Here is a 15,580-nt window from a genome sequence, read left to right on the forward strand (position 1 = left end):
TGATTGAGATTGTTGTTGTTGTTTAGTCGTTTAGTCGTGTCCGACTCTTTGTGACCCCATGGACCATAGGATGCCAGGCACTCCTGTCTTCCACTGCCTCCGGCAGTTGGTCAAACTCATGTTCGTAGCTTCGAGAACACTGTCCAACCATCTTGTCCTCTGCCGTCCCCTTCTCCTAGTGCCCTCAATCTTTCCCAACATAAGGGTCTTTTCCAGGGAGTCTTCTCTTCTCATGAGGTGGCCAAAGTATTGGAGCCTCAGCTTCACGTTCTCTCCTTCCAGTGAGCACACAGGGCTGATTTCCTTCAGAATGGATAGGTTTGATCTTCTTGCAGTCCATGGGACTCTCAAAAGTCTCCTCCAGCACCAAGAGTCTCCTCAATAACCATGATTGAGATTAATAACAGTTAGGTACAAGTTTACTTGGTTCTAGGTTCCAGTGCTGGTGGTGGGCCACCTTGGGGTAAGGTGAATTTGAAACCTATAAGGATACTAGGCTGGATCAATGGGACTCCACTAACTGGATCCTCCTGCAGGAGTAGTCCCATACCCCTCCCCCAAATCTGCTCTGGAGGATTGTTGGATCATCTGGGAAAGTGTGGGAGGTGGTACAGAGTACAGCAGAGGGAAGTGGGGGATTGCTGAAAATTGCTTCCTCTTCCTTCGCACTAGTGAGTCCAGTAAGCAGACTGAGAGGCTCTGCTGGCTTGGAGTTTTATTTACACATGGAAAGTGCCCCTTCATTGACAGAGGGAGAAATCTGAATACAACCCATTATCTTTGCCACATAATTTTGACTAATGGAACAAATGTTGGCTAAAGTACTCTGATTTTACTTAATCGACATCAACTGAAGCAATATAACTCAGATAAGCAGCAATGCAAATGAAAATATTTAGACTGCAAAGTAGTGTTCCATCCTGGAAAGGAACAATACAAAGCTAGGCTAAACAATGGAAGGTCTGTAGACCCTGTTTCGGCTGTGTTTTAATTTAGAGTTGCTACTTAGCCTGAGTATGGTTGCTGGAATTATTATGTTAGAATGTTGAACTAGTTCAACTTCATCTTCAGCCCTTGTGCTCACTGTGACCATGGCTGGGACCATAAGTATATCTCAGCCTGAGCAAGCTTGACAGGATTGTTGTGAAGACAAAATCAGGGTAGATAAGGCAAAAAATACTATCCTCAGCATCCTTGTGGGAAGGGTAGAATGAACACGTTATTCATAAATAAAATAATGCAGACATTAAATTAAATATGTTAATAGCAAAATCATACATTTCTGAAGCATCAATGAGGACAGATGAAGGTGGGAAATTGAGGAAATGGTGTTTCTGTTACTAACTGAAAAAAAAAGATGGGCACTATTCAGCATGGTTAAACATATTTAAAACCATTGAAATAAAAAGGTTTAAATGTGCCTAACATGTATAATAATAATAATAATAATAATAATAATAACAATAATAATAATTTATTATTTATACGCCGCCCATCTGGCTGGGTTTCCCCAGCCACTCTGGGCGGCTTCCAACAGAAAAATAAAACACAGTAATCTATTAAACATTAAAAGCCTCCCTTAACAGGGCTGCCTTCAGATGCCTTCTAAAAGTCTGGTAGTTGTTTTCCTCTTTGACATCTGTTGGGAGGGCGTTCCACAGGGCGGGCGCCACCACCGAGAAGGCCCTCTGCCTAGTTCCCTGCAACTTGGCTTCTCGCAACGAGGGAACCGCCAGAAGGCCCTCGGTGCTGGACCTCAGTGTCTGGGCAGAATGATGGAGGTGGAGACGCTTCTTCAGGTATACAGGACCGAGGCCATTTGGGGCTTTAAAGGTCAGCACCAACACTTTGAATTGTGCTCGGAAACGTACTGGGAGCCAATGTAGATCTTTCAAGACCGGTGTTATGTGGTCTCGGCGGCCGCTCCCAGTCACCAGTCTAGCTGCCACATTCTGGATTAGTTGTAGTTTCCAAGTCACCTTCAAAGGTAACCCCACGTAGAGCACATTGCAGTAGTACAAGCGGGAGATAACTAGAGCATGCACCACTCTGGCTAGACAGTCTGCAGGCAGGTAGGGTCCCAGCCTGCATAGCAGATGGAGCGGATAGACAGCTGCCCTGGACACAGAATTGACCTGCGCCTCCATGGACAGTTGTGAGTCCAAAATGACTCCCAGGCTGCGCACCTGGTCCTTCAGGGGCACAGTTACCCCATTCAGAACCAGGGAATCCTCCACACCTGCCCGTCTCCTGTCCCCCACGAACAGTATTTCTGTCTTCTCAGGATTCAACCTTAATCTGTTAGCCACCATCCATCCTCCAACCGCCTCCAGGCACTCACACAGGACATTCACTGCCTTCACTGGTTCTGATTTGAAAGAGAGGTAGAGGTATGCGCAACAATTCAAAGTGGGCATGGATTCTGATTTAATTAATGCAATCAGTTGTGAAGAACACATAACCTGTTGGTATACTGCCCATTTTATTAATGTTTCTGCAGTGATTTAGATTGCAAATCACAATGTCCTGGAAAAATATTTATATCACCTCATTCTGCTGTGTGTGTATTGTGCATACATGCCATATCTTGGACAAGGAATGAAGATTCGGCTTAAGATATAACTGAAAGTCATTCCACATTGACCTTCTAGTTTCTTCTTCTTCTAAACCCTGATTATATGAATTGGCCATTGGGGAGCCTAAGGAACATCTACTGCAAATGAAATCTCCTTACAACACAGACATTATGAATATATCATATGCATCCAGTGTCATAGATGAGAGGAAGTTGAACAACTTGACTAGCAGCATTCTTAGCTTGACATACAGTTGCTTAATCTGTTTTCTTTTTTACAATATGTTGAAAATGTGTATAGGAGGCAAACTTGATGTATAAATACGGTAAATACTTTCAAATACTTTCATCAAGTAATTTGGATTTATACACTTTGTTAGGCATTTAACTACTGGAAGCAGATTTTTTTTTTTGTCTCAGTGTTGTCTCAGATTTGCTCTCAGAGAAAACCCAGATGCCTAGATCAGGTTCAGTGGCCTGACTCCAAAGAACATTATACAAATATTGTGTTGGCATCCATCCATCCATCCACCAGGGGTGAAGTGAAACCACTGGATAATCACAGCACCTGTTGTGGCTGAAAAGTCTAGTACAGGCACCCCCAAACTTCAGCCCTCCAGATGTTTTGGACTACAATTTCCATCTTTCCCTGACCACTAGTCCTGTTAGCTAGGGATCATGGGAGTTGTAGGCCAAAACATCTGGAGGGCTGCAGTTTGGGGATGCCTGGTCTAGTAACTCATAACTGCTGTCTCCTGAATTGTTTTTGTTGCATTAGCAGCACCAAAGTGACCTTTCTGGGATGCAAGCCTGGGTAGTATGTATGGAGGTCCTGGGCTCAATGACAAGACCTCAGTGATGTGACACCAGCTAGGCTGCAGGACAATATTCAACCATCTTAGGACTTCACTCTGGATTTTGCTGGTACTCATCATCATCATCATTTTTTATTTGTATACCGCCTTTCCACAGTTAAAAAAACAATGCACCATGAAGTTGTTACAGTAAGTGCCACACTTTTTTAACCAAAAAAAGAGAGAGGTGCTGGGACTGTGTACTCTTGAGTACCCCCTGAAAAAAAGCACTAGGTTTATTCCTTAGCCTTTTCCTTTCCTGAAGATGTCCTGCAAGACAGCAGGTACAGATTTTTCCTCTGTGTTTACTCCCAAAGCCTTTGTCACAAATGAGTATATAGCCGCAAGATAGCGAGGATTAGGAACAGAGTTTTCTTTTTCCTAGTGGAAAAAAGGAACTGATTTATATTTCTGGAGTATCAAATTGAAGGAAATTATCCATTTATCGTACATATTTCATTCTCTAGTATCTTATCAGAAACGAAAGTGGGTGAAAATGATGTATTATGAATATTACAGACTCTCAAGCAATAAAAAGCTATTTGAGCACTTGTTGGAATTCCACTCTAGCACTTAGGAAAGGTATAAAAGTGGGAGATGAGGTTTGCTGACTCAGTCAGCAGAACAACCAACAACACTTTTACAAGTCTTCCAGTCCTGCATTTCTAATGTTTCTTCATAATATTGTTAGGCCGACATGCCACCCCAATCTCCATGAGGATCATAGCTTTATCTGCGTTTCCAATTTCTCAGTTGAAATGGCAAACTTAAGGGTCACCAATCAAATGACCCGCTAATGATGAAGCCTGAACCAACAATTTAGAAATGCAAGGCACTAAAACTTGTTCCCAAGTTTGATTAACTTGACTGAGTCTGCAGACCGACTGCCCCTGGTAACTACAGCAAACAATGCAGCAGTACTAGCAACCTGCGCTTACCCTTTCTTAAAACACTGAGGTTCATTTTGTATGAGCTGTTCTTCAATGCTAGAATTAATCATTATTCACTTGCTATGGCTGAGTATAAAATCTGAGCCTCTCATACATTTTGGCCTCTATTTATTGAACCCTGTTTTGTTTTTTACATTTCCTGCTGTTATTCTGTTACTAAAGCCAAACAATCACTCCAGGAAATGTGGACAGGGAGGAGGGTAGTTTGAAATGAAAATGCTTTCCAGCTTCCTTTTTTCCACTTTTCTGTTCCTTCCGCCGTACCCTCCCTCAGATAAAAGGGGGGTGTACAAAGCCAGGAAAGTTATATGGAGATCCTTGTGTGGATGGGATCTGTTTGACTTAGTTTGAGGCAGCCTCACCAGAGCTTATCTCCCAAACATGTACAGTATTTTAAGGCTAATGCTCTGCCCTGGAACATGATGATGTTGTGAGGCATGTATAAAATAATATTAGGTACCCTAAACTGGCCCCACACCTGAGATTAAAGAGTTTCTAAAGCAGTTCAGTGATTTTAGTGCCAATTTGGGCTCTAGTACCTTTGTTAAACCACAGAGCCTAGGGCTTGCTGATCAGAAGGTTGGTGGTTCGAATCCCTGCGACGGGCTGAGCTCCCATTGCTCGGTCCCAGCTCCTGCCAACCTAGCAGTTCGAAAGCATGTCAAAGTGCAAGTAGATAAACAGCGGGAAGGTAAACGGCGTTTCTGTGTGCTGCTCTGGTTTGCCAGAAGCGGCTTTGTCATGCTGGCCATATGACCTGGTACGCCGGCTCCCTCGGCCAATAACGCGAGATGAGTGCCGCAACCCCAGAGTCCGTCACGACTGGACCTAATGGTCAGGGGTCCCTTTACCTTACCTTTCAGAAACTGAGCACTAATTCCAAGGAGAAAAGGAGAGGTTAAGACATCCCTTCAGATGTCAAGGAGTTAAAAGAATTACACAACTTTTAGAAGACATCTGGAGACAGCCCTGTATTGGGAGGATTTTAATGCGTAAGGTTCCAGGTGTATTCTCTGGCACCTTTAGTTAAGGAGCCTGGCCAGCAGGGCTGGGAAAGATCCCCACCGGAAACCCTGGAAAATGAACAACACTCAATTTTATGGACAAGTTAACAATATAAGGCAGTCTTGTCTATATGAAGGGATCCCTTCCCTGCACTTTTACAGGCCAAGTGCACATTTTAAAAAGGCATAATGTAGAATGGCTTAACTCTGGGTGTGTGTTTTAAACAATTATGTGCTTTTTGTGCAGCTATTCATGTACATTGCTGCTTTAAAAACATTGCACACTGAATAGCACTTAAAACAACAACAACCCACCACCACCACCACCATAATACTGACTATGCAGCAAAGGGCCAATCATGTATACTTCCACACACCACTAAATGCAGTGTTAAAATACTCAAATTAGCAGCTGCAAATTAAGGATCTACAGAACTTGAGGCAAGCAGTTAACGTCTGTGCCTATCTAATTGCTGCTGAACTTAGCTAGAGGGACCCTACTTATGCAGTATGTAATTGATGGTGGAAAGTACTGTCTTCAGCTTACTTAGCAAGGCAGCTATGACTCTACTGAGAAGATGATTAAGCAGGAAGGGGGGTGTTTATTGTGACCTTGGGGCTTCTTCAGTGCCACCAGCCCTGGGCTTCTGCAAGGAGTGCTCCCCACATGAATTGTAACCTGTAGGCCAGCCTTCATTTTTCAAATAGAAACTTTCTAGTGTTTATAGAACTTGTGACATGAGGCAAAATGCAGGTACTATGCAATAAATTAGAATACAATTTTTCTTAAGGGTTGTTTTTGCGAGAAACTACCCTGTTCTCACCTTTCACAGCTTTTAGCCAATGACTGTCAAATTTAGGAAAGCAGATCTCACCAATTAGACCAATGAGAAGGCTAGAGTGAAACATCCAATGTGTTTTGTTTTTAAGCCTTTTCTGCTCGTCTTCCCTGGTGGAGAAATAGAGAACAAGGTTACAATATTGATACCAGTTGCTGGGAATTGCAGATGGGCAGAGTGTTGTTGCGCTCAGGTTCACCTGGTTGGCCATTGTGAGACCAGGATGTTGGGCTAAATGGGCTATTGGCTTGATCCAGCAGGACTGTTACGTTCTTATGCTACTCGATGGAAAACAACTCAGATATTCGGGATTTTAGTGTAGTTGTGATTGGGAAGTACTGTGTCAAAAACAAAAGGAAGCAGCAATGAGCTTTCTTACTCCAGATCATATTCACATTTAGGGAGAATAGGTAAGGTTCCATTCCCAGAGAGAGCAAGGGTTTACACAAAATGCATTGGTGTAAAAAAAAGTTACCAGACAGACAGTTTGGATCTACTGCAAGGATCTGCTGCCACAAGCAGGGGATTGATGACGAATGAGCCACGATGAGTGCTTTTGACAGGTAATGTAATTTTAGGCAGTGCAGCAGGAGATTTGAGGTGCAGCTTTCAGTTTTCTTGTATGTAATCCAACCGCCTTGCTTCCAGTTCATCATTGGGTCCTGGTCTTGCAGCAGCTCTCGTTCCTGTCCCGCCCTAAACTGCTAAATCCCTGCGCATCTTGTGGTGGGGTGGACAAGAAGTCAGTCTATATCACCCTCCAATGTAGTCTCTTTCAAAACAGACAAAGAAAAAGGGGAGAAAGTACTGTTGATGATGCCGGTTAACTAGCAGAGGAAGAGGATGCAGAATGTAAAATCGCTGGAGTAAACATGCATAGGATTAGTTTACCTCACTGCATCTTCCATCCCTTTCCAAGTTCTTCTTCCGACCCACCTCCATGCCCCTCTTCCTGTTCTAAACAACTCGTGGTATTGCAAAGTCTGTGCCAGGGATTAGGAACCTGTGGATCTCGACATGCTTCTGGACTACAATTCCCATCAACCCTGACCACTTGCCGTGTTGGCTGGGACTGATGACATCTGGGTCACAGGTTCCCCATTCCTGGTCTGTACCGGCCCAGCTTTGAAACCTGCATCCTCCCCGACCGGCTTTCCTCGCCGCTCCTATTGCATTGCAGCCCTCCCATTCATTCCTCCCCTCTGCCCTACTGCCGCTTTTCTCGTGCCTTCTTCCCGTGAACTCCCCTTCGTCCTCTGACGCACAGCTCCCTCCCTCCCTCCCCCATCCCGATCTCCCCTTTCAAATTCCCCCGCTCCTCCTATCTGCCTTGAGTTGCCCCACGCCCCAACCAAGTAGGGAGGCTGAGAAAGCATGTGTGTCCCTTTAAGAGCCTTCTTTCTTCGTCTCACGTGTATGATCAGATGACAGTGACGCTACAGGGGGAAACTCTGTTCCTGAAACATCGGGCGCTGCAGCGGGTTGCACGGGCGCCTGGTTGGGCTGGGCTCGTGTTTTGCTTCTCAGTCGTCTCCTGGGTCTGGCTGCAAAAGCAGCGCTGCTACCGTTGCTGAGTGCTTGCTCGCTGAGACTGAGCGAAGAGGGAAGTGTGCCGGGTTCGCGCGGGCAGAGACAGTGCAGGGCGAGCAGCGGTGCATTGGCAGCCTTGGAGATCCATCCCTTTGCCCATCCAGTTACTGAGACCGCTGACCGAGATCTCCCTGATTTTTCCCCCGGGAAGCTTCCTCACAGCGACGGCAACTCCATACTGTAGTCCCTGAGATTTTTCCTTCCTTAGGAGCCGCTGAGACGACAGCCACTTCTTATCAGTCTCCAGACGTTTTCTTCACCCACCTTGAGACTGCGTGATAAGAAGCAGGCTACTCTGTGACCTATTAACTCCTAATCCCAGTTGTTACCCTAGTTCATGGATTATCTGGTAGGTACTTGACGTAAACTGAATGCAATCGTCCTTCCTAATACATTTCTAGTTTGTTTCCAATCCTGCACGTTCCTATATCTTGATATCTGTATGCTTTTTTCTTTTTTTAAATGGTTCATGGTGACAGCACATTCTAAAAGGTCTCTTGGATTTAACAGGGAATTGTTTGTGCTTTTTGAATAAGTGAAACTTAGTAGTTCTGTAAAGGTCCTTTTAGCATCAGTTTCACAGACAAACCTGAGTTTCTCTCTATTGTTGACATGGCAGGTAGGGTGATGGGAAGAGGCTTTTCCTATTGTGTCTTGTGAGCTCTCGATTAGGAAATTGCATTCTTCACGCTCCAGGGTTTTTTTTTTATATCAGACTTAAAACTATTAAAGGCCAGTGAGCAAGAGTGGTTTTCCTAAAGAGGACTATAGTCCCACTCATTTGGTTATTAGGCTTCTAAACGCCTGACCTCGGTCACTAGTTTCCCTCCTAAATGTATAAACTGAGAGAACGCTTGAATGCATCAAACTGAAACTGGGCATTTGTAGTTCTTTACCTGACTAGTTTGGTATTCAGCAGTAACATTTAGCAGTCTTTAATGACTGTTGCCCTTATTTGTGCAAAAAGAGATTTTATCTTGGGTGTTTGCTCCAAGGTTGAATGACTTTTAAGGTTCATGAAAACACTGGCAAGTACAAATCCGAATTGCGGTTACATATGAAAGAAGAACTTTACAGTAACGTGTTTGCTTGGATGATTTTTCAAATCTAATGTAAAAACAAAACAAAGTCTACCTAACTGGTAGTAAACAAACGCACATGGTTTGGTGTGCTTGTGTGTTGATGTACTTTCTATTGCTGGATTTTTTCCTGTGCTTTTCAAACAACTCACTTCTTTGCATTTCAGAATACATCTCGCCACTTAATTGTTAACACTTGCAAGTAATTAAAGTAAATTATAAGCTATTTAGTCATAAAGTGTTAGTGACCTGATATGCTGTTGCATGGAAGAGGTGTGAGTTGCTATGTCTCCTTGGTTTCAGATTCTTATAAAGTGGTTGAGAAGTAAAGGAATATATAAAGAGATGTCAACTAATGTGACCAACATCTGTGCAGACTGCACCTGTGAAACTTACATTATGGTTCCTAGTAATTTCACTGCTTGAGTTCTCAAATTGTCAAAACTTCGTAGGAAAGGCCTGTGCGAATAAATTGGCCCATAAAATCTATGTGTAAGATTGGTTTAATTATCCTAACAGGAGTCAGAATTTTTTTTTACTGTTTGATATTTTGTTTTGAGGTGGAATGTGCTGCTGTTTGTGACACCATCAATATTTGGGTGGGTGGGGGCCTGCTTTAAATAAGAGTTACCTTAAAAGGCTAACAAATTTAGTATGGTGTAAGCCAGTGGTGTCCAAACCTTTTTCAAATAGGGCCAGATTTGATGAAGAGAAGGGCTTTGAGGGCCGACCAAAGTAGTTAACCTTTTTTTAGGATTGAAGTTGGTGAGGGTTTTTTTAGGATTTTACCCCAGGAAATAAACTGCCACAAGGACCATATGAAAGTGACTGGTTGGCCAGATTAGGCCCCCGAAATGTACTTTGTACATGCCTAGTGTGGTGTAAGCTTTTGTGGACAACAGTCCATTTCACCAGATGTATGAAGTGTTACCTGTATACTATATACAGGTATATAGTAACATATTTGAGAGAAGGGGCAGAATTGTAATTGTGAGGTCAGAAGGAAATGAGATGTAGAAAGTGCAGATACAGCGATAATTATGTAATTAACAAAACTGTAGTTGGTGAATAATATCCTGGTATTTGTATACCAATTAACACTTGTAGTATGCTAATAAAAGTACGACTACTTTGTCCCAATTCAATTCACAGGAGATGGAATCTACCCAAGGGTTTGCAAAGAACTTAAATGTGAAATTGAACTTCTCACAAAAATACGTAACTTTCCTCTTACATCAGCCTCCATACCTGAGGATCAGAAAACAGCCAATGCAACACCAATTTTTTGAAAGGGAACCAGGGAGGATCCTGGAAATTACAGGCCAGTTAACATCTGTCCCATTAAAACTGGTGGAAAGTATTTATAAAGATAAAATAACCAAGCGTATAGAAGAGTAAGCCTTACTGAAGCAGAACCAGCATTGCTTCTGCAAGGGAAAGTCCTATCTCATGAACCTATTCAAGTTCTTAGACAGTGTCAAGAAGCATTTAGATAGAAGTGATCTGGTTGACATATTGTACTTTCAAAAAGCTTTCAACAAAGTACACCACCAGGCTCCTGCGTAAGCTTAGGAGTCAAGGAATAAGAGGAGAGGTCCTTTTGTGGGTCACAAATTGGTTAAGTTGCAGGAAACAAAGTGGGAATAAATGGACAGCTCTCCAAATTGAGAAACTTAGATATTGGAGACCATCAAGGATCAGTATTTGGACCTGTGCTTTTTAACTTGTTCATAAACAATCTAGAGTTAGAAATGAGCAGTGAAATTGTTCAGAGTAGTTAAAACGAAAGGAGACCACAAAGATTTCCAAAAGGACCTCTCCAAACTGAGTACAGTGGAACCTCGGTTTATGAACACCTCGGTTTATGAATTTTCGGTTTATGAACGCCGCGGACCCATCTGGAACGGATTAATTCACTTTCCATTACTTTTAATGGGAAAGTTCGCTTCAGTTTATGAACGCTTCAGTTTATGAACAGACTTCCGGAACCAATTACACCCATGTTTCAGTTTATGAACGCTTCAGTTTAAGTACTCCGCAGACCCGCCTGGAACGGATTAATCCACTTTCCATTACTTTCAATGGGAAGGTTTGCTTCAGTTTATGAACGGTTACTCCGCGGACCGTCTGGAACGGATTAATCCACTTTCCATTACTTTCAATGGGAAAGTTCGCTTCAGTTTATGAACGCTTCAGTTTATGAACAGACTCCCGGAACCAATTGTGTTCATAAACCGAGGTACCACTGTAGTAGAATGGCAAATGCAGTTCAATGTAAACAAGTGTAAAGTGATGCATTTGGGGGACACCATTAATTTCACATATCCGCTTATGGGGTCTGAACTGGCAGTGAAGGACTAGGAATGAGACCAGGGTTCATGTTAAATAGTTCAATGAAAATGTTAACCCAGTGTGTGGCAGTGGAGAAAAGGGCATAGTCCATGCTAGGGATCACTAGGAAAGGAATTGCAAATAAAACTGCCAATATTATACAGTAATGCCATTATATACAAATCTATTGTGTAGCTGCATTTTGAATACCATGTACAGTTCTGGTCACTTCATCTCAAAAAGGATATTGTAGAGTTCAAAAAGTTTCAGGAAAGGGAAACTAAAATGATCAAGGGGAAGGAGTGGCTCCCTTATGAAGAAAGGTTGACACTTTTGGAACTTACTAGCTTAGAGAAGAGTTGAGTTAGAGGTAACACTATAGAAGTTTATAAAATTAAGTATGGCATGAAGAAAGTGGATAGAGATTTTTCTCTCTCTCCCTCTCTTATAGCAGTTAAACTCACAGAGATCAATTTGAAGCTGAATGTTGGAAGATTCAGGACAGATAACATAAAGTACTTCTTCACACAACACATACGGTAGTTAAACTATGACTCTTGCTCCTACAGAAGCCAGTGATGATCCCCAACCTAGATAGCCTTAAAAGAGGATTAGGCAAATTCATGGAGGAGAGGGCTGTCTAAAGGTTACTAGCCATGAGCTGTTAGCAGTAATGATTTTGAATACCAGTTGCTGAAAGTCACATGAAGGGAGTACCGTTTTTGCTCAAATCTTCTTTGCAGGTTTCCCATGGGCATCTTGTTGATCGCTGTGAGAACAGGATGCTGGGCTAGATGGGCTATCAACCTGATCCAGGATCCTCCTCTTATGTACTTATTGTAATTTGGCACTTTCATGATCCCCTTGAAGTTTTTTGTTATGATGTTCTGTATTGTTACTAATCTACAACACACACTGAGCAATGGCACTAACCTCTTGCAGGGCTTGCTTCTGGAGAGCTCACCAACCTAAAACAGTTACTCAACAGCAATGGCAGGTTACAAAACAGAAATACGAACAAAGGAATTAGTCTCTATTTATTGGACATGGTTGCCAACTGTGGCAGCACTATTAAAGGACCTAACAATGTCATTTACAACATTAGGGATTCATTCACCTGCTCATCTTGCAATATAAGGTATACCACTCTCTGCCAGCAATGATCTTCTTGGCAAACAAACTAGTCTTTGTACAAAGGAATAAATGGACAGAAATCTGTCATCATTAATGACAATATTAAGAAACCAGGGTGGGACTTCGGCATCTGGAATATTCTGTAACTGACCTTAGAAGTACCCATCTTTGAACATAGAAACTTCAAAGAGAAACTGGAATGTGAAACAGCTCATCCACAGTTCACCAGGAGTTTCAGTTCTATCAATTCTGGACTGAGCTTGTCAAAGGTGTGTTGTTGTTTTTTTAAAAAAATAATGCTACATGTGTTGATTGGCTTACCAATCATTGATCACCAATGACTGTTTTGTGAATGATCACAAAATTATCACTTTCAGTACCATCCCACATTTCATTTACCTCTAACCCCTTTCTCTCTCTCTCTCTCTCTCTCTCTCTCTCTCTCTCTCTCTCTCTCTCTCTCTCGCACACACACACACACACACACACACACACCAACCTCACCTGTAACTTAGGATCCTAGCTCATGAAGTGAACTGTAGTCTATGAAAGCTTATGTCATAATAAATTGGTTTGTGATTAAGGTTCGGCAAGACTGTTATTTTAAATGGGAGCAGTATTTGACCCAAATAGATTTCTCTAGCTCTTCGGTTAGCCTACCTTACTGCATCTTCCTAAAATGAAAACAAAAACAAATACTGTAGTTTACTGCTGAAAAAAAATTAAATGGTGAGGTCTGAGAGAGTTTGCACATTATATTTATGTGTAAAGGATTCATTTGTTGAACAGATTGTGTTCAGTCTTTATGCTGGGAAAGAAGATGTTTAACGAGAAGGTATGTTTCTTTTTAAGAGCTTAGTTAATGGACCACTAGTAATGAACTTGAATGTTCCAAGAGCAAGCATGCTGCAGCTCCTTGGGAACCTGGAGATTTCTCAAGTGATTTTCTGGAAACTTGTATAAATCTGTCTCTCATGTGTATTTGAAGGAAATATTGAAATGCATGACTTCTGCAGAACTCTGTTGAACACTTAGTATATTTAATTGATTTTGAAATAGGCTCTTGTATGTGGGAAATTTACAAAATGCTCTTAGCTGAGCTCAGACTGACCTATTTCTCAGTTACTTGCCCTTCCCTTCTGCTGTCTTACTGTGTGGAGCATCACTGTTTGCTAATGGTGTGCATTGTGAAAATATGACATACTTGCTTTTCTTTCTTTTCAAATGTTTTCAGCACCTGCTCTTGCTGTTCTTAAAATGTACCTGTATCAGTTCTTTTTCTGCCATAACTCGCCCAAAGGATGGTACCTTATTATATTTATGATATCTTTTATGAAATGTGGGACTAGAATTTCAAATCTCTACTTTTTGACATGTCTAGGTATTATGGGTTGGTAGGTATGAAAGGAAAGACAGAGGAATAGAGTTTGGAACTTTTATATGATTTCTTTCCCCACTTCTTGCCAAAAACAAACAAACAAAAAAGCCCAACCTCTTAAACAAAACTAAAAACAGAACAATAATCATAGTCATTGTGTGCATGTACTGTACATATTTCTCTTAATGATGCAGGTTTGCCGTCTTTTAAAAAATGGCAGATTCAGCCCATTGCATGTTCAGCAGGCCGTGACTTTGGTGGACCTAACTCCATAGAATCAGGTTGCAATAATGCTAATGTTGGAAGTATCTAGTGATGGATGACCAACACTTTTTAAATGTTGGTTGCCTAGGCCATGTAAATTGCCTCATTTTTGTTTTAAAAAGCTGTCTAGAAAGCTTCATGGATAAATCTGCGCTAGTAGTGGGGCTTCAAAATCAAGAAACTTATACTGGTACTTGCATGAGCGATTTACTGCTTCCAATATAAGTTTGCCTATAAAACTGTATTTAGCCATGTTTGTATCTAGAAGAATTTAGAGATGTGGCTTTCAAATGGTCTCCTAAGGGAATCCGAGGTTCCCTTGGAAGCTGATCAAGTATTCTTCAGTGGAATAATAGTAGTTGGTAACAGCATGTCTAAAAAGTGTGTCACCAACATGAAACGTTTGGAAACCTCTGCTGCAGAGGGTGAACTTTGGCCCTCGTCTCCTGGATGTTGCAATCCAGAAAGTCCCCCACCACTGGACCTGGCTTTTAATTGTTAAAAAATACATGTTGTGAATGCTAATCATATTGTTAACATCAATTGGTAATTAGACCCTACAGTCGATCAGTGTTCTGAGGTGGAGGACAAGGAGGAGAGTGATGCCTGAGTTCGTGTATCCTTGTTGTGGGAGCAGATGGTAGGGCAAGTGTTGATTTTGTTCCCCTGGCTATGACTGATCACTCATCATTGTTGTGCCTGGGGTGAGTGCAGAGCAGCCCTGGACACCAGCTCTGTCACCATGGTGATGGTGACATCTACCTCATACTGCCATCAGATATGTTGATTTCATAGAAGAGGAAGCAAACAGCAAGCTTAGAATCATGGAGAATCCCCAGAGTTCTAAAAGGCTTGAAGTTTTGGAAGGGGGGAAAGGAAGCTGGTTGAGAAGCCCTCCTCCCTACAATCACTAATGTAAATTTGATTCCTAGTCAACCCTCAGTAATGCAAGAGCAAAAATATAGCTCTAATAAAGCCACAAAACAGAGAAGTGGCAAATAAAAACCAGGCTTATGACTTGCTTTAGGTCAGCAAACTTTTTCAGCAGGGGGCTGGCCCACTGTCCCTCAGACCTTGTAGGGGGGGCAGACTATATTTTTGGGGAAAAATATGAACGAATTCCTATGCCCCACAAATAACCCAGAGATGCATTTTAAATAAAAGCACACATTCTACTCATGTAAAAACACCAGGCAAGCCCCACAAATAACCCAGAGATACATTTTAAATACAGTGGTACCTTGTGTTACAGACGGGATCTGTTCCAGAGGCCCACCTGTAACATGAAATGCCCGCAACTCGAAGTGCTGCACCTACGCAGGTGCATGGCGCAATTTGGCATTTCTGCGCAGGCGCATGGTACGATTTGGTGCTTCTGTGAAGGCGCAAACAGTGAAACCCAGAAGTAACCTGTTCTGGTACTTCTGGGTTGCCGCGGGACGTAACGCAAAAAGACGCAACATGAAGCGGACACAACACGAGGTATGTCTGTAAAAGGACACATTCTACTCATGTAAAAACACGCTGATTCCCGGACCATCCGTGGGCCAGATTTAGAAGGCGATTGGGCCAGATCCAGCCC

General features: G+C 42.3%; 1 protein-coding gene and 1 long non-coding RNA gene across 7 annotated transcripts in view; one reads left to right on the top strand and one right to left on the bottom strand.

The window, feature by feature from the left end:
- Window positions 1–3,500: 3,500 nt before the first annotated feature.
- On the bottom strand, window positions 3,501–7,470 carry LOC148684454 (uncharacterized). 3 transcript variants are annotated; one of them, XR_015946009.1, is made up of 5 exons: window positions 7,114–7,470; window positions 6,698–6,994; window positions 6,422–6,560; window positions 4,919–6,332; window positions 3,501–3,810 (listed from the first exon to the last, which is right to left on the bottom strand). It is a non-coding gene; the product is annotated as an uncharacterized LOC148684454 (long non-coding RNA). The 3 variants fall into 3 exon arrangements; XR_015946008.1 differs by having other exon boundaries at window positions 4,919–5,021; window positions 6,208–6,332; window positions 6,422–6,994; XR_015946007.1 differs by having other exon boundaries at window positions 6,422–6,994.
- Window positions 7,471–7,575: 105 nt separating this feature from the next.
- ARL15 (ARF like GTPase 15) overlaps window positions 7,576–15,580 on the top strand; it is a 155,011-nt gene continuing 147,006 nt past the window's right edge. Inside the window, exon 1 of one of the 4 annotated variants that reach the window (XM_035100702.3) lies at window positions 7,576–8,161. In XM_035100702.3, coding sequence (XP_034956593.1) covers window positions 8,150–8,161 — 12 coding nt within the window. In that variant the 5' untranslated portion in view covers window positions 7,576–8,149. The remainder of the gene's footprint in view (window positions 8,162–15,580) is intronic. The other 3 variants (XM_060280305.2, XM_088652764.1, XM_088652763.1) reach the window with 3 other exon arrangements.

Source organism: Zootoca vivipara, chromosome 10 (genome assembly GCF_965207765.1).
Source record: "Zootoca vivipara chromosome 10, rZooViv2.hap1.1, whole genome shotgun sequence".
NCBI classification, from domain to species: Eukaryota; Metazoa; Chordata; class Lepidosauria; order Squamata; family Lacertidae; genus Zootoca; species Zootoca vivipara.